Below are 18,442 nucleotides of genomic sequence, written 5' to 3'. Positions count from 1 at the left end.
ATAAGAAATTATTTATCTAATTTTTTAGTTTATTTAGCTTATTTATACTTTATTTAGAAGAGTAAGAATATAACGCAAGAATATATTTTTGCCATAGATTACTATTAGATACTTATTATTTGACCCCCCAACAAAAGAAAAAGAAAAAAATGGCACCATTTTACAGCTAATGTAAGTTCTTGTTTGAATGCAGGTGTATGTATTTCCAAGTTAGCAGTCTGAATCACTTTGATATTCGTTCTCCGCCCAGCACACTGCTGGAGGCCCCCGACCCCGCACACCTGGCTGTAACTGCATGGAGAGAGGAACGCCGCTCTAAAGCATTTTTTTTGAAACAGGCTTTTAAATGTATAGATTTAAGTTTTTATTATGTAACAACATAAACATTCGGAAAATATGTTTGACCGGAGGGGATGTTAAAGAAAACATTCTTCTTCATTCTTCCTGGTGAAAATGTCATCTTCTTATTTTTACACTGTTCTGCCTGGGTGGATATATTAAAGCATCAAAGTATCAAAATGGGAGGATTTCCTTCTGTGTTTTTATTTTTTCAAGAGCGATCTTCATCTTGAAAATGTCATTCTGAAAAATACACCTCACCAAACAAACAACGTTCACGAGTAAACAAAGATCACGAGTATGTGGGTGCGTACCTTATAATCTATAACCAGGTCATGGTGAGCTGTTTGAAGTGGCGGAGGCCTAAATACTGATCAACAGCATGCATGAAAGATACAAGTAGCATGCCAGCGTGTGACATCGACACAGATAGCAGGTACAAAACAAACTCAGCAAATGTTGCATTCTCACTTCACCTCCACTGACTGTGAGATTTACAAGACTGGAAGTAAATGACCATGTAAGATTTAAGATGCTGAAAATCATTAAAGGGAAAGTTCACCCCCAAATCAAAAATATACATTTCATTCCCTGCCCTGTTATGCTATTTATTCATTTAGATTTTTTGTGATGTGAGTTGCAGAGAGAAATAGAGATGTCTGCCTTTTCTCCAACATAATAGAACTAGATGGCAGTCAGTTTGTTTTGTCTTTCAAAAAATCATAACCTGGTTATTCAAGATAATGCCATATAATTTAGTTGTGAGCAGTTACATGCAGGGACTATTTTCTTTCTGCAGCTGAATCAATTAGAATTACTTTTTTCTACAAGGAAAAAAAAAGTTCCTACATAAAACCGCTCACAACTCTGTGAATTATCTTGAGTAACTGGGTCATGATTTTCAGAAAGTGACACTGGTTTACAAAACTTATTGGTGCTTTGAGCATCACAAGCTGAGCATCATTTAGTCCCATTATTTTGGAGAAAAGACAGAAATCTCTATGGCAAACATAGAAAATCTAGATAGATAAATACCAGGCCAGGGGGAAATATGTATTTTTGACTTTGGGGTGAACTGTCACTTTAAATGATATATTGAGAAAACAAACTCTACTTCATGTTTTTCTCTATCCAGTCCCGGAAGTTGGCGATTCGTGTCTGAATTGTGTAAGTCTGTTCATGGCAGCTGTTTTCCTTATAGCTGAAACTCTCAAAACCAAGAAGCTGCCAGCGGGCGCTGGAGGCCACCTGAGTATCTTCATGACCTGACGAGACTCCACTTGTGGTCGAAAATGGAGCTGGCACGGCCGTGAATCCTGGAACAATGGCGGGACAAGGGCTTTGAAGACTGGACGGCTTCCTAATGACACACAGCGTATTGTCACTCATCGCTGTGGTATGCACTCCTCCTTGTGCAAATTCTCTTTCACATTGCACAACATCAGTCAACTCAACAAGTTTGGTCTGGCTCAGGGGAGTGGAGCGGCTCAGGTGCCAGTAATCTTTCGGTAAAATCCAGCTCGCGGTGTAAGCCTCCTGCGCTGTCACCTCTCCTCCTTGCACTCCAGGCAGACACACTGGCAGCACACGCTCACTAATCTTGGCCTTGTCTTTTAGCTTGAGCACAGCCAGGTCGGAGTCCGCTGCAGAGTGAAAATTTGGATGGACTAAAATGTCTGAAACCTGTCGGAGCAGAAAGAGAGAAAGGATGAAAATTGTAAGTTAGAATACCTGAGAAAGCCTGATTCCACTCAGAATGTGCCAAGTTTTGTTGTTTTAGGAATATCTGTCGAAATCAGATAATATGCGTCAAGATGTGCAAATATTTCCAATCCATGTCAAATATATTTGTATCCTGGTAAAGCTTTAAGTGCACATCTAAGTGCCAAAGGATTTCTCCCTGTACCATTGACAAACAAAAATCTATCCAGAAGAGATTATATCTATTTAATGAAGATTCCCTTCTTAATACTTTATCACTGCATCTGCTGTTTGGTGGATTTTACAGTCATGGGAAACTTTTGTGGGCTGGCTGACCTGAAAATATAAAGATCCAAAACTTTTGTGAGACTATAATAAGGATGGTTTCGGTTGTTTGCAGGCAAAAAGGATTTTTTTTCAATATGTATACACCATTGTTTTACCAGTATTTAAATGACAAATGGCAGGGCTAGGGATGCATGATAAATATCGGAACTGATAAATTATCAGCCCATAATGATAAATTTATATTATTATTGAACTATTCCCATGATGATATAAATATCTGATTTAGGGCTGCAACTAAAAAACATTCTCATTATTTATTAATCTGTGATTATTTCAATGATTAATTGTTTAGTGCAATGATTCCCAAAGTGAGAACCAAGGCCCCCTGCAGGTTCACCTTAAGCGGTCATGAAAAATAAACATAAGTTGGAAATAACCAAAAAATATTTATGATTGGAAACTAATAAAACAAAACCATGGGATCTGAATTATGTCTTGTTCTTCCTTTTTCTGACCCATTTTAACAGGTGTTGCACCTTATTTGGCAACCCGTCACATTAACTTGTCATTGGTACAATTAGTCTCATGTTTTGATCAGAATTGTCATTAAAGGTTTGGGTGGGCTGCAGAGGATTTTCAGATTTCTAATTGGGTTGTGGCTTCTTAAGTCTGTGACTAGCTAGTTTGGTGTTATAAAATGTAAAAATATTATGAAATATGATCATCACAAAGCCCAAAGGTGACATCCAACCAACAGTCCTGACATTTACGAAGCTGGACGCAGCAAATGTTGCAAATATTTGAACAAAACATTTTGGTTCATTTATTGATTAACTGTTGCAGCTCTACCCTGATTTGACAGATTATGTTAAGCTTTTTTTATGTTCTTTACTATGCAAAAATAAATGTCAGCAAGACTTGTTCTTTGTTTTTGTTTTAAGGTCAATTAGGTTTGGTTTTGTCAGAGATATGGGATATTGAGTCACACATCTTTGCACACTAGATCTGAACTTCCACATCTTAACGTCTTTAATCTCATTAAGCCCTTCACATCTAAATAATTATTAGTTTTGACATTAAATCTAGTTTTATATGACATGTTGATATCTGGTCTTCTGGATTCTTTAACCATCACCATGGTAAAAGATTTAATTTTTCTACAAACTCACAATAAGTCAAATAAAAGCAACAGTATAAAATGGATTTTCTGTGACTGGCAGCAGTTGTACCCTGAGGTGGTGCAGGCTTTTCAGCCCATCCTTGGATGTCTGGTACTGCACTCCTGTGACAACCTTCACATGCGCTGGGTGAAGGGTCTGCTGCGTGTCCTTGTCTACCACACACTGAGCTGCCACCAGGACGCTACGCTGGCTGAGCAGAGCCCCGCTGCAGGCCAGATACCAGAATGTGGACTCCTCTGAGGCCCCCTGCTGGTTGGACACGGATATTCCACGTGGCCTGTGGGTGCTGCCAGTGTGATCGGGAGGTGAGCGGATATAGATGGCTGCGTGCCACGGCCACTGAGTGTCTGCGAGGTTGAGTGGACTAAATGAGTCGAATTTGCCACAAACTGTGAGAAGGTAACAGGCAGAGGGGAGAGAGAGAGTGTTAAAAATGCGAATTTACAACAAACTGGCACTAAAAAAAACCATGGACAACATTAGTTTAAAACTTTTTCATGTAAATTCAAGGTAATACTGAGGTAAACATAATCCTTCTGCCTTTTTCTTTTCAAGGAAAATGTCTTAAGACACTTAAGGCCAGTACACAGACGCAGGTGTTCCTACTTATTCTGGTGAATTCGACTTCTGCTCAGGTTGAGGTTGGATGAAGCTGTGCTGCAATTTCATGAGTTCACCAAACTTCACAAACCCTAAATTATAGGCATGAATTATCTCAAACAGGTGCAACAAAACGAGTGAGAGGGTCAGATGTCTCCACATGACCTCAGACTAATCAGTCAAAATAAGTGATAATACCTGTGTGCAGAGGACACACAGTGCTGCAGGGAGGATGTATTTTTTTTTTTATTTTTATCGCTGTGGTTCCCAGCATAAAAAGATTGTTGGACTTTTCCATTCGCTTTTGGATCAGAGCAGAAAATAAACTCTGTGGCAAACAAAAGTTTATGACCGTTAAACATTTTGTTCAGCAAGATAATCTTCACAAACAAACACCACTTTTATGATTTTTGAAGCAAAAATGTTATGGCCAGAAGTAAAAAGCTAACATTCACAGCTAATGGTAACATGACTTTACATGACTGGTGTTGATGTTAAATGTTCCTGACAACCTCTGTGGTCCCATCGAGCAACTGAGCCTAAAAGAGAATTCATGATTGGGGTATTTACTGATGTATTTTTTGTTGTAGAGCAAAATGTGAAAAAAGCTTGTGTTATCTGAGACTTTATTTCAGGTAAACAACAACAAAAAAGGCACAAAGCAAAAGTCGAGAAAGCTCAACATTTCAAGGCAAATTACTTCAATAGATTTTTGAGTTTTGAGCCCAGCTCAGTTTTGAAAACGTTTTACTAAGAATGTTTTGTTGAGATAATTTACTTTTTTTCTTTTCTTCCTTTTTTTTTTGTTTTACAGTGCATTCAAAAAAAACCCTTTGACTTTTTACAGAAGTGCCAACCCTTTTCCAGGTCTGAGAACCCGTTCCTGCGGCACTGTATTTGAATTTAGGGCAGTTAAAGGAATAGTTTGACAGTTTGGCTGCTGGATCTAGTTTCATATTTACATACAAATGAGACTGTGATATCAAAAGTGGTATCTTTTCATATAAGTCTGTGCAAAGAACTATTAGTTCTCAGAGAACCCATGTAACTTTTGCTGAACACTAGCACATTCCCACTATGGCCACAAGCGGGAATTACGGGATGCTAATTAATTATCTCTGCCAGTGACCAATGGGGCACATTCAATTATTTATTCTTGAAAAACACTAAAAATCCTATATAAACCCCAACGTATACAGACTGCTGACTGTTACTTATATGTAACTAGTTACATGTAATTTAATTACAAAATGAATATAATTGTAAACAGTTACAATTACCAAGAAAAATTTATAATTAAATTATAGTTACTAATCAAGCTGTTGGTGATTATAAAGGAGTTACATCCAATATTCTTTCTGGGTTACCTGATGGAGATTTGCTCTCTACTGAGTGACCTTGTCTAGTTTTAAAATGTAGTGTAAAGTAGCAGAGAGGTAGAGAAGTAGAGAGGAGTCATAAATTTTGCAAAATAATCTTGATGCCTACTTAGATGGCTCCTCTTCAGCTTTCAACTGCAAATAAATTAAGACATTTTGGTCCTAATAATAACCTACCATTTCCAAAGTTGAAAATTAACTTTCACATTTTTTGATTTTTATGTCATATATGTCATGTTTTATGTCAAGTAGCTTCTCTTTAAAGACACGTTTCTGTTGGCTGGGTCTATAAGGTTGCCGCTCTCACCTGGCGAGCAGGAAACATGGTGTCCACTCCATCTGCCAGTCTTGAGACAGGTGCGTCGGGAGCTTCCTGTGTGGTGGTAAAGCGGGGAGGCACACTTGTACTCAATGCTCGTGTAGACCGGGTGAAAGCCATGAGGAAGATCCATGGGGGCAGCGTCGTCTACTTTTGACTCTTTATCCAGTGTAAGTGGAATAAAACGAGCCGACAACAAATCGTGCATGTTGTACCTGGATGAGAGTCTTTGGTCTGTATTTTCTCTGTGGGAAAAGAAAAAAAAAAGTATTTTTTGAAGGTACAGTATGTAAGAAATGCAAGATTTTAGCCACCTGACAAATTCATGAACCAAAGAAATGGAGGGCAGTATATCACTAGAGCGGCTGCTAATGGCTGCTAACTGTAGCTGCCATTAGCTAGTGACCTCAGTTAGCTCAGTCAGTAGTGGTGCTATTAACTGACTCTACTGACTGATTTGGAGCTCAGAGCAGTCAGGGAGTGTTGGTGTCCACACCGCTGGCATGAGAGCTTTGGACGACTGAAAAGGGGAGGTTTCCAGGCTCAGAGCAAGGGGGACCCAGCGGAGAATGCCAACGGGGAGCTGCGCCAGATTGGGCACCAGAACGGCAGCCAGTCAAGCGGCTAACGGAACCGGGCTCGGCAGCCTGACTCCAGGGACAGCGAAGAGACAGCAGGTTCAGACGAAGTGTCAAGCAGGAGAGAACCAAGAGGGAGTCACAGCATCCAAGAGACAGCAGGGAGCCAGAATATTTTCACATTGTTGGAGCGGCGGAGAACACACTTGCCAACCTTGAGACCTCAAAAATAGAGAGGATTTTGATAAAAAAAATATTAGAGTTTTAGAGATGTTTCCTGCATTCTGGTGACTTTTAAAGAATGACAATAAAATAATAAGTACACTGCGGCAGCATATTTATGCTGAATAATACAGAACAAATTGTCCCTCGAGCATGAACAAAATCTCTGGCATAAACTAATATTCGTCAGTTTAATTTCAAGTTTTCACCCCTGCACCTAGAAGCAAAGAAAAGAAGATTTTAAAAAATGCATGCCTCTTTGCTTTAAAACTTGAAAAACCAGAATTCTTCTTAAGACTTCTTAGCTGTATTATTGTCTGGGTGGAAACGCCATACTTTTCAAGTCCTATAGGGCTTATACACATTGTACCGCATCAGAAACAGGTTGTGATAATGAAAAGGAAAAAGAAGTGAGGAGGAAAGCAATAAAAAACAGGAAAATCAGTAGGGTTGTATGGTGGAATTCAAACCAAGAGGGCTGAGTTTTATTTTGTTTCTTTCAAGTTTGAATTGAGTGTGTTTTACAATGAATTAACAAGACAATTAAGGTTTTCTTAGTTTGAGAAAATTGAATTCAGAAGGTGTATGGTCCTATTTTCTGTTCTGTTCTTTTCTGTTTTTGTAATAAGGAAAATAGGCATAAGAATATTAGACTATAAAAGCCAAGACAGCTTGTGTAACGTAGCAAACTTGCAACTTGTACTACATCAACCAGCTGAAACTAAGGGGGAAGGCCTGACATATACATCAGACTACAGGACAGGATGGACCAGGGTTAAGTGGTCAGCATGGTAACTTCAGCAGATATCTCTGCAACACAAAACAGCTATTTCTTTATATTCTGTTGATAATTTTAGTTATTTTTTTAATGTTTTGAACTTTACATATTGCTCCTTTAATGCAGGAAAACTAATGTCTGTGAAGATTCTCAGTCATCCAGGTCATGGTATCCGTAGCAAGGGTTGTCATAGGCAACTGGACTTGATAAGAGTCTATCAAGTCCAGTTGCCTATGACAACCCTTGCTACGGGAAAACTAATGTGAGCCAAAATTGTTCAGTGCAGGCAGTGTCTTGGTGGCTACCTCAGATATGACTTCACAACACTTTGTTGCACGAGTTCAGACACTTTGGGTTCTCGACATGCTGCAGAAACAAAAAGCAGGTGACTATTAGTGCACAAGGGTCACTTTCTGAGCCTCTATTGCAGAAACAGTTTGATTTCAGTAACATGAATAGTCGTAAAGTCATTCACTGTAAATTGGAACAGTTTTATGCAGAAAATGTAAAGGAATATTCATTATAAAGAAAAATCCAGCACCATTACTGATACAAACAAATGGCCTTGTTTACTACACACTTATCACGCTGCTATAATTCCTAACTTGTTTTCCCACAAGTCAGGATATGCAAATTTCCTGGTAAATTGAGATGTCAGATTAACGAATAGACTAACTGTACGTTGGAAACTTTTTTCCGCCATCCTCGCATTGTGATACAGTAGAAAAATAACCTACACTGTGTGTGTAACAGTGTGTTCCCCACCCTAATGTATTTTCGAAAATGGCTACCTCTCACACACTTGGGCGGTTTGCTACTCCAGGTTCCATTAGAGAGGCACGTGGTCTGGTGGTTTCCGCTCAGAATGTAGGACTTTTTGCAGAAAAACTCAATGGTCTCCGCACCTCCAGCTGTGTCAGGAGCACGTCTGTGGTATCCATTGAGCAATCTGGTTGGACGGGAGCATCGCACTCTACTTGTCTGGCCTGTGTGAGTATGTGCTTGAGAGAGAAAAGGGACAAACTCCACTGTTAAATGCATTGTGTGGCTTTTACGCTGTACAAACACATGACACAAGGATCAGAAGCTACCTGTTGAAAATGTACCTGTTACACATGTGGGAACTGTCCCACTCCACTTGCCATTAGGCAGACAGGACCTCTGCTGGGAGCCAATCAGTGTGAAGGGTGGAACGCACTTGTACTTTACAGATACAAACTCCTCTTTTGGGCCATTTTCAAACAGCAAAAGTCCATTCGCCAGTGTCTCGGGGTGTGGACACACTGGATTCTTGATGACTGATAAGTGAAAGAAAAACCCTCACTAAATAAACAGCTAATGCTAAAATAAATAAAGATATACACATGCTAACATATTACAGTTCACTGATTTTGCATAAGTGGTACAAAATTGAGCTTAAAAATATCATTATGTTTGTGATTTTTTTTTTGTTTTATTGTGTTGCTGTGTTACTGTTGTACTATGCAAAACTGTATTTTTGCATAATTATAGCAATCCTTCTGAACTAATCTTTTACAGAAATACTGGCTCATCCATTCTGGCTGTACCACTATTATATGTTCAGGTTAGCTGGCAAGAGTTAATGTCCAGGAGGGACAAGACTGGATAAATGGGATGCAAGTTAGATGCATAATTTGCTTCAAAGAGGGCAAATGGAGAGAGATGAGTATGACAAATCTGTCTAGCTGACTGTCCGTCTCACATCACTGCCCTGTATAGGAGACTGTACACGCACAGCAGAATGAAAGGAAAAGGCCCAGGGGCAAATATGGTGCATGCAAACAAAGATAGGTACTGCATGACTGGAGAGACTTCATGCATTCATGATAAAAGTATTAGAAATATCTACAGTATATTCAGTGTATTAATAAGAAAATATCAGACTGATGCATTCTTAGTCATTTTATGTTGATTCAACCTTGTACAGTGCATCAGCAGACTGCATTGCATTATAATGCATATTAGTCTAACAAAACCTGAAGCACAGCAAGTAGCATTCACATTAGTAACAATGGTTGTACCTGCCTGAACTCTCCTGAAAAGTAAGAACGAAGCCATCAAAGTTGTTGTAGCCATCTGAGGTGAACAGGATGTGCACAGTGTTTCCAGAGCTCCTTATGGGAGGAGGAGGCCGGTCCCCGCAAAACCGGCCAATCACAGGAGAGTTTAGACCGTCGCCATCGCGCACCTCGACATAGTCGTAACGGCAGTTATGGTAAGACTCCAGACTGAGCAGTGAAAATCTGCAAGCATAACCGAAGATAAGGCATGTTTAACTGAGTTTTCATTCTGATTCTAAAGACTTGAAGGGAAATTTTGGCACTTTTTTTAGTGGAATTCCAGTCAGTGTTGATGGCAAATATAATTAAATGAAGCAATACATTCCTCAGGATGTCCTATATTGACAGGGAAAGCTCTTTGTTGTCTCTTTGTGGTCTCTTTGAGGCTTTTATGGTCATTTTGTGTCTCTTTGTGGTCTCTTTGAGTCTTTTTGTGTCTCTTTATTGTCACTTTGTGCCTCTTTATGGTTGCTTTGAGTCTATTCATGGTCATTTTTTCTTTCACTGCATTTACATATGGCATTAAAATGTGACCCATATCAGGACAAGCCATCTGGATTGTTGTATGGATTGTGTTAACACCTACCTAACATCTGAACACAGTGCAAGCCAGACTAGCTCCAGCTGTGGTCAGGCAGATCTGATCACAAAGCATTTAGCTCTTGCATTAACTGTGATTTTGTGGTTGTTTTTTTAATTTGCTTCAGCTTGGATTTCTAACCTGTTCCCCTCGTAGCAGGGGTGTACTAGATGTGCATCATGGATGTGGGCATCAGAAGTTCACTTGCAATAAATCCTCAGATACATGAAGGTACTGCAGCTGAGCTCTGTCAGCAGGAAAACTCAGTTTTCTTGGTCAATATAGGACACACAGGAATTTATTGCTTCAATTAACTACATTTATCAGCAACAGTGAACGGACATCCTCATGAAAAGTGCTGACGTTTCCCTTTAACATCAGTCTTCAATGTGCAGAACTGCATAAACAGGTACAGTCATGGGCTCATGCAGAGAGATCCACTCTGCTTTCAGAGTGAGACTAAACAGTTACATTTTGGCTACACATATCTGACACTATGTCTTGAAATGTCTAGATTTAATAAACGGTTTGCTTCAACATTCACAGGCAGAGTGATACTGAGTGGGTCTCCTCTGTGGCCAGTTGCAGACTGATGAAGAGTAGTAAACAATAAACAATAAATAACATTTAGCCTTGGCCTCTTACAAAAAACAGAACTCTGCACTCAATAAAATCATGCAAGTCTTCTTTTGGCAGCTGATACTCATCACACAGATCCACATGGATTTGTTAGCTGTGTTTTGTGTGACACTGGGCATATATCTCAAATCACAGGCCACAGAGTAACTTTTCTTCTGCTCAAAACACCCCAGAGTTAGTTTTGTGCGGATATTTGACCCACATATGACGAAATCCATGTTGGATATTCTCCAATCACAACATTGTAAGATGACAAATCTGGAGCATCTCTTAGCTCTGGTTTGGGACCATTTTGACACTGTCAGAATAAAGAGGTGAGATATTTTTCCACTGTGACTGATGCTGTATTTTGATGCCACACACATCACTTTTCTGGGGATCTGATCATATTCTAGTCAAATACTGAGGCTGCATACTTGCAACATGTATCTGGACACAGTGTACTATAAGAGGCAAATGCTTAGTATTTGACCTGGTGTAAGGTATATCAAATACTCTTCAGATATGATCCAGAGTCTTGCAAGAATTTTTAAAAAATATCTCTATATTTTGGGGTAATTTGAAGCAGTATCTCATCCTTAAGAATTGGGACAAACCCATGTTTTAAGGGATGAATTTACTACGAAGTTATGCTGGAAATCTTAAAAGATCAAACTCTTGGCTGTTAAACCTTGTAAAGAGCCGGCCTTCGAGTGATTAAATTTTTATTAAATGTGCGTCAACTCTGTTGGAAAATCTGACAGAGCTGACGTTGACAAAATGTTAATTTTTTTCACTTCACAGCATAGTTGTAGTGAGTAGCCATTTTATTTTTTTTAGAGTTGTTAAAAGTTCCCTGGATGCTAATCAAAATACACATTTTTAAACCATAATTCTAATTTAGCCTTGATTCAGAAGGGCTAGGAGTTGATATGTTCTGGTTGAGAAACATCTGATAGCAATACTATTTAATGAATTTGTCTAAAAATAGAAAGTTTACCAGAGCTTGAGCAGAATTCTCACCGTTGTTAAACCAGGAAGTGAGCGAGGGGTTCTTAGGTTATAGCTAAATCATGTTTTTGTGAAAATCTGAGAGAGTTGATGGAAATCTAGGACGCAACTTTTCACACAAAAAATAATTTTAAAACAAAGATGATTATAACACGACAGTTTTGCACCTATGTTGGCAGTAGGTATTGTTAGTTTTAGATTCTGAAGGTTTTTAACACATTTTTAAATTGCTTGAAGTTGTGAATTCTTGTCTGGGACAAAGATGTTTTCTGGCAAGAATAAAAAAAATAAAAGACAACAAAACATTTCATCAGTCACATAGATTTCGTATAGATATAGATCCTTTCACTAAAAGATAGGAACAAGGGTGTATTTTTTTGGTAGGGCATGATTTCTCCCAATTCTCAAGAATGGTGCTTTGAAAACCTTAACGTAAATCTTAACTCTAAATTACCCTCAAATCCAACACTTTAATTAATCCTAATATCGATGGTAAAATCTCTAGGTTGCTTTTCTCACTGGTGTCACTTTAATAGCATCATCACATGTGCTGCCTTTGCAAATAAAGGCTGACCATTTTCCTGTCTTTCCATGTTTGTTCCATGCATGTAAAAGCTTTTAAATAATAAGTGACCCACCTCAGCTCGATGCTGCTGCCCCGCTCCACTTGCACCGTCCATTCGCACCGGGCATTCGTTGGGTAACCCTCCAGGGCGATGTGACCCTGAGCCCGCTGAATGACGCCTCCACATGCTGCTCACAAGAGAACTGTGATTACTTTCGCTCAGTAAATTCACAATCTCATCAAATGTGTGTTTAATCACTACAGGGCTGAACGTTTTAACTGCTGTAACAGGACCAGTAATGTGACCCGCTGTGTAAAAGGGCAGATAATTAGAAAAAAAGAAAAAAAACAAAATATGATAACGGGATCCAACCAGCCACTTCAATAACCATGATTATAAACATACTGGTATTCACGCTGGGATGTCTGTTCTTCACAGGACGAGGAGAGCAAAACAAGATACTGAAAATTCTACAAATTGATTTCTTTTTACTAAAAGTAAAAATAGCAAGATAGTAACATAGTCCCCATAGCAAAGCATTACCAAAGTCAGCAGCCTGTTTAATTTGAATGACTGGACCTGTACAGACTCTAAACAGGTTGTGTAGGACAACAGCAGTTGCACAATGGCTCCGTGCCATCCTTGTGTATATCAAACTGACTGTAGATGACACAGTGGCATCCAAGACGCCATTTCCCCCAGGCCATGCAAAAATAAAGAATGTAAAAATATAATGAGAGTGAATAACAGGAGTGGCAGAGCAGCTAAATGTGTTTGCTTTCCTCTTTTAACAGCGTAATATTACCATGGGCTTTACCAGTACACATTTGATTTAAATCAGAGGTTTTCAAAGTGGGAGGCGGGCCTCCCCGAGGGGCTACAAACGGTTTCAGGGGAGGCTCAGTGAATGGAAGTGAAAAAACAACATTAGTTATTGCATTAGTTATCAAAAGGAGATCACATAGAATCGCCTAAATGTGTGTGATTTGGTTAAAGAGAGAGTTCAGAGATGCAGTTATGAGGAATTTTACTGTTTTTTTTTCCCATTTTCCCTGTGTCAGAAACTAATAAATGCCTTTTTATGTATCTGCTGTAGTCTGAAGTCATGTAAAATAGCAATATTAGACTATATTGGCTCAATCTGTGAGTATTTATGGCACATGTATCAAACTCAAGGCCCACAGGCTGAATCCAACCCAGCACCTCATTTTATGTGTCCCATGAAAAAGAATATAGTTTCACAATTCTGTTCTGCGTTACAGTAAATCAGTGATCATTTTGTTATCCTCAGACTGAGGATGTCTCGCTGCTGGATGTAAGTACATTTATGTTAGATAATGGTTTTATATCATATCAGCATTTCCAGGCGTGGCGCTCGTTTTGGCCAGGACCAAACTTGCATGTAGGCTAAACAAACCGAAGAAGCTCCAATTGTTATATTGACTTTTTTACTTGTACTCTGTATATTTAATTTTTTATATAGTAGAAGTACACTTTAAAGTCTGGTTGCCATTATTTTTCCTAAACCTCTGCTTTAAGAGACACCTATTAATTATTAAGTTATTACTTAAACCAACAATAATCAAATGTAGAGGAAGATATTTAACATGATAGCAAGCAGGCACATTTGCATAGTACATACATAATAAATGATGCTGATGTGGTCTGATGAAATTGAGTTTGACACTGCTGGTCTATGGGATCAAGTAACATGACATGACATCATGAGAGACATCCAGGATTTGAGTGAAACTATGGGCGGTCAGAGGGGAGGCCTAAAGTCTCAGACACTGAAATACCCTGGTAGCTGCTGTAGTATCCTACAATACTGGCAATAATACTTAAAAAATCTGATCTGTATCTGATATATTTCAGTATTTAGTGAATGTGACCTACAACTAGATTATTAGCAGCTGACTGTAGTTGTAGCTCGGCTGAAACAAAAAAAGCGTTGTCTCCACCAAGTGTCCTCATGATGTATTACAACTTTGGATGCTGCAATCTGAAAACAAACCGTTATGTTTAACTGTTATCTATCCAAGGTTAAGAATATGTTTGAATATGGTTTTTCAAAAGCTTGATTTTCAACATAATTATCTGTGTCATCTTCACCGAGCATATTCAACTGGCAGTCCGTGGGCTTAATCTGGCTCTTTAATGAGCTCAGTCAGGCCCTTTGATCATTTATAAAGATATTTCAAAAAATATATATCATTATTTTACTTAATTAATCTGATAACTTTCTATGTGTCGGTGTTTTCCATTTTTCATGAGAGCATCATCATTTTCTTAGCAGGTTAACTGGTCCATTCATTGGTTCTGTCTGTTGTTAAGCACAGAGACACTCATTGCTTTTAAAAGATTCAGCTCAGACTGTTTAAGCAGAGGGAGTTCAGAAGAGTCTAACCAAATGAAAAAAAGATGTTAAATCAAGACTGGATTTAATAAAACAACAAGCTACTTCTGATTACAAAGGTGCATTGTTGCTGCATGCACTTTTGTACTTAATGTTTCTTCTTCAATCGTGAAAACTAGTAAAAAGGGAAAACAAACAATAAAATGCATTATTTTACACATTTAAATTCCTAACTTTAGAGGACCCTTTAAAAAAAAGGTAATTCAATCGGCCTGATCTGCAAAATCACTATCCTGTCTTTATTTTTGTCAGTCATAATTATATAAGTCCTCTGTTGATCAGTTACTCTGGTGACAGATACTAAAGAGTTTTATTTGTAGGTGATGGATTATGGATCATTCCTAGCAATCTTTCTACAGAGCTTAAAAGGTTTACAATACATGGAAACATTTTTTAAATCATCACGTGTCAGTCTTTGTCTTTGACAGTCACTGTGCAGTATCATTTCACAAGCCACATCACACACACTATTGGCAAATGTAATCTAAAAACAAAATTATAGGTGAAAAACTCAGCTAAAGAGTTGTATAGATGGTACAACAGCACTTCAGCATTTGGGCATGATGGAGTGCAGCTGCTCTATTCTTCGTAACTGAGCATTTCTGCACTATGCAGTCCATGTTTTTTAGAATACGCAGCCAATTCTATGGTGAGATAAGGCGTTATAGCAATGTAACTCACTTTTACAGTCCCCTCCACTCCAGCCTTGGCGACACTCTGTACAATACTTTCCATTCACAAAGAAGTCGTCATTGGCCTTCCATGTTCCATTGTGGCAAGTTTTACAGTTCTCAAACAGACTGCAGCCTGGCAAGGACACAGACATAAGCTGAAAGTAACATAAAAGTAATAACACAAAACATTTTTTTAATCAATTTGCAACTTTTAACACCATAATGACTTAAACATTTCTTTATCAGCATGAGTATTTTGTGTCTCTGAGAACAAAAGCTGCTTGTTTGGAAAAAAAAGAATGAAGAAAAGAACAGAAGAATGAGACCAAAGATATAAAAGAATGTACAAAAGCAACAGTGAGCGTCTACCTGGGTGGTAGATACAGGGGTCACACTGATCCAGAGCGTTGCGGCAGCAGGGAACAGTGTAGCCGACCTTCGACCCTTTGGAGGGACACTTACACTGGATCAGTTCGTACTCACAACATGGACGGCACATGACGTTCCACTTAGAGCTGGGACAGTCGTCCCCTGACGGAGGCATGGAACAAAAACAAAGAACAGTGGCGTCAAACATAAAACTGCCCTCACGTGATAAGAAATTTGCTTTCAGCTCAGGCAGAGTGCAATTCTGTACGTAGTGTCTGCCTGACATACAAACAGCTAAGCTAACATTAGCATTGGATGCCTATTGATAAATCCATCTGGCCACTGACATCTTTCCATGCCTCACATTTACCAGCAACATCGTGGTTTGTTTGTCATGTTGTGTTACAGAGTTGTGGTTCTGCCTACATCATCACACACACTTGTTATCTGACCAGGTGCAGTTTGAAAGGTCAGCGGCAGCCGAGGTCAAACTGAAATCATTTGAACTTTGAGCCACAGCAAGAGTAGCGCCTCCGCCTCGCTGGGCGCAGTTACTCCCTCCAGGGCTGTAGCTCCCTCAGAGGACAGTGAGGACATGTCCTCAGTATGTTTTGTGGGTCTTTTTTAAAATGTTTACTTACATGCTGCTTAAAATGTTAAGTTAAAGTGACAGATAGCTAAAACTACTTAGCTGTGTGGTGTGTTGTGAACACAGTTTGGCCAGCAGAGCTGAACGGATCATGTAACGTAACATATTATGTGTAATTATTATTTATTTATAACTCTTAGGTTATGACTTACTGGTTGGATGAACTTGAGTAAAGAGTATTAGAACAACTGACAGGCAATTTAGGGCAAAACTTGGTTTGCCTCTCAATTTGTTTGACAGTGAAAGTGATTTCAGTGCAATAAGAAACTGAACTGAAAATGAGTCATTTCAAAATCGGCCATATTTGTGACTTATCTTGTGTTGCATTCTAGTCCAATTTTGTTCTGTGTAGGCAGTGACATTAAAATGCACTGATGACTACGACTTATAACCTCAGTATCTAACACTCTGGTCCTCCCTATAACAAAACAATGGCACAGCTAGCGCAGAGCGTTGCACCGCTGACCATGTGTGGGCGTCTCAACATGGACCCGCTGAAACCTCTGACTTCTGATAACTTCTAAAACTAACAAGTTAGACAAGATAAAATGTAAAGGATTACAGTGGAGGTGTTGCACTTATATATTTCTATCTAAAAAAATCAAGCACATCTCTTTCTTCATTATAGAAATGCTCTGAACAGAGCTGAGATACAAATCAGTCTAACGTGTTGCCATGCAGACACCATCTTTTCAGAGACGTCTCCGCTTATTTCAGCAAGACAATGCCAAGACACATTCTGCATGTGTTACAACAGTGTGGCTTCGTACTAAAAGAGTTCAGATACTCGACAGGCCTGCCTGCAGTCCAGACCTGTCTCCCTTTGAAAATGTGTGGCGCATTATGAAGCGCAAGATACAACAACAGAGACCCCGGACTGTCGAGCATCTGAAGTTGTATATCAAGTAAGAATGGGAAAGAATTTCATGTTACATTTGGTGACGTAAACCCCAACTTTTTTGAAACATGTCTCAGGCGTCAAACTCAGAATGAATGTATATTTACCAAAAAGTTAAAGTTAATAAAGTTAATCAGTTTGAATATTAAGTCTTTGTACTGTATTTCATTGAATATGGGTTGAAATGTTTTATACGTCTCAACTTTTTTGAAATAGAGATTGTACTTTGTATGCTTTTACATGATATTTCACAGCTTGGGATGCAGAGCCATTGTTGAAATATGTCTCACACCCCACTGAAGATGTCAGCTTTTTCTCCAAAACCAAATTTCAAATACTAGATATGTTGATGAACATACGTAGCCCACTGTCTTGTGTTATTGTTCTCTCAAACACAATGACCATTCAACAGAACAATGGAAAATGGACTCCAGTCAGCCACTTCTCATCATTACAGGTTTAATTCCACCCATCAATAGTTATGGATTTACGTGTTAAATGGAATGTAAAAGCCTCACAGATATCGAAACCTCACTAATATGTCCGATATCTACATAAATTGGTAAGGAAGAGGGATTTATAAAGACCAGCAGGAGAATATTACATGTTATATGTGTGTTATTCTTATTTCAGTGAGGGACATAGAGTCTGTAGTCTGATTTGAGACAAGTCTTTGCAGCTGAAGTGACTCATCGTTGGGAAATAACTCCACAGTTAGTCAGCAATAAGTCAACATTCTTATTTCTTGGTCAAAGTTAGTAATATTTCCAAAAAGGAGATGCAATATTGTGTACAGTAAGAACAACAATCAATTGAAGCTGCAATAAATGTGTTTTACTCACCACGTGGCCAAGCTGTTACACAAAAACAGAGATTTATAAGGAGACAGTAGAGTTTGGGGTCCAGAAAAGTGGGCATAGGAACTTTCTTTGTGAGGAAAGTGAGCATGTTGGCTGCCAAGCTCACAGCAATAAACTCCCAGAGAAGTTCCAAGGAAGTAGCACGAGTTGAGTGTTATCTCCAGATCTCCCCTTCTGCTCAAAACATGACGTAGCTATGGATGATGAATTGTCCCATCTCAGCATAATGGACAGAGATCCTTAACCCATTCCTTCCATGATGTTTTCATTTGTGAAAGCCTGCATTTGCTTTGTTCAGTTCAATTCACTGCTGGGTCTGCAACTAGTTCCTGCCT

At 38.9% G+C, this 18,442-nt stretch overlaps 1 protein-coding gene across 1 annotated transcript; it reads right to left on the bottom strand.

The window, feature by feature from the left end:
* Positions 1-1,380: 1,380 nt before the first annotated feature.
* On the bottom strand, positions 1,381-18,442 carry pamr1a (peptidase domain containing associated with muscle regeneration 1a). Its single transcript, XM_084723506.1, has 11 exons — positions 18,090-18,442; positions 15,701-15,862; positions 15,339-15,464; positions 12,314-12,428; positions 9,432-9,649; positions 8,492-8,683; positions 8,177-8,386; positions 7,691-7,751; positions 5,796-6,052; positions 3,558-3,898; positions 1,381-2,022 (listed from the first exon to the last, which is right to left on the bottom strand). The coding sequence occupies exons 1-11, from the start codon at positions 18,193-18,195 to the stop codon at positions 1,450-1,452; spliced, it is 2,361 nt and encodes a 786-aa protein (XP_084579632.1). The 5' UTR covers positions 18,196-18,442; the 3' UTR covers positions 1,381-1,449.

The sequence above is a fragment of the Lutjanus erythropterus genome, chromosome 1, assembly GCF_056507025.1.
Source record: "Lutjanus erythropterus isolate fLutEry1 chromosome 1, fLutEry1.hap2, whole genome shotgun sequence".
Lineage (NCBI taxonomy): Eukaryota > Metazoa > Chordata > Actinopteri > Lutjaniformes > Lutjanidae > Lutjanus > Lutjanus erythropterus.
This window is presented reverse-complemented; position numbering and strand designations above follow the sequence as displayed.

Bases quoted from the DNA above. Each gene is read 5' to 3' on its own strand.
- pamr1a (XM_084723506.1), bottom strand. From the start codon at position 18,195: ATGCTCACTTTCCTCACAAAGAAAGTTCCTATGCCCACTTTTCTGGAC. The intron at 9,650-12,313 runs GTGGGTCACTTA...TTATGCTTGCAG, and splicing joins GGCAGCAGCATCGAGCTGAG to ATTTTCACTGCTCAGTCTGG. The intron at 8,387-8,491 runs GTACATTTTCAA...TTCTCTCTCAAG, and splicing joins AGTTCCCACATGTGTAACAG to CACATACTCACACAGGCCAG.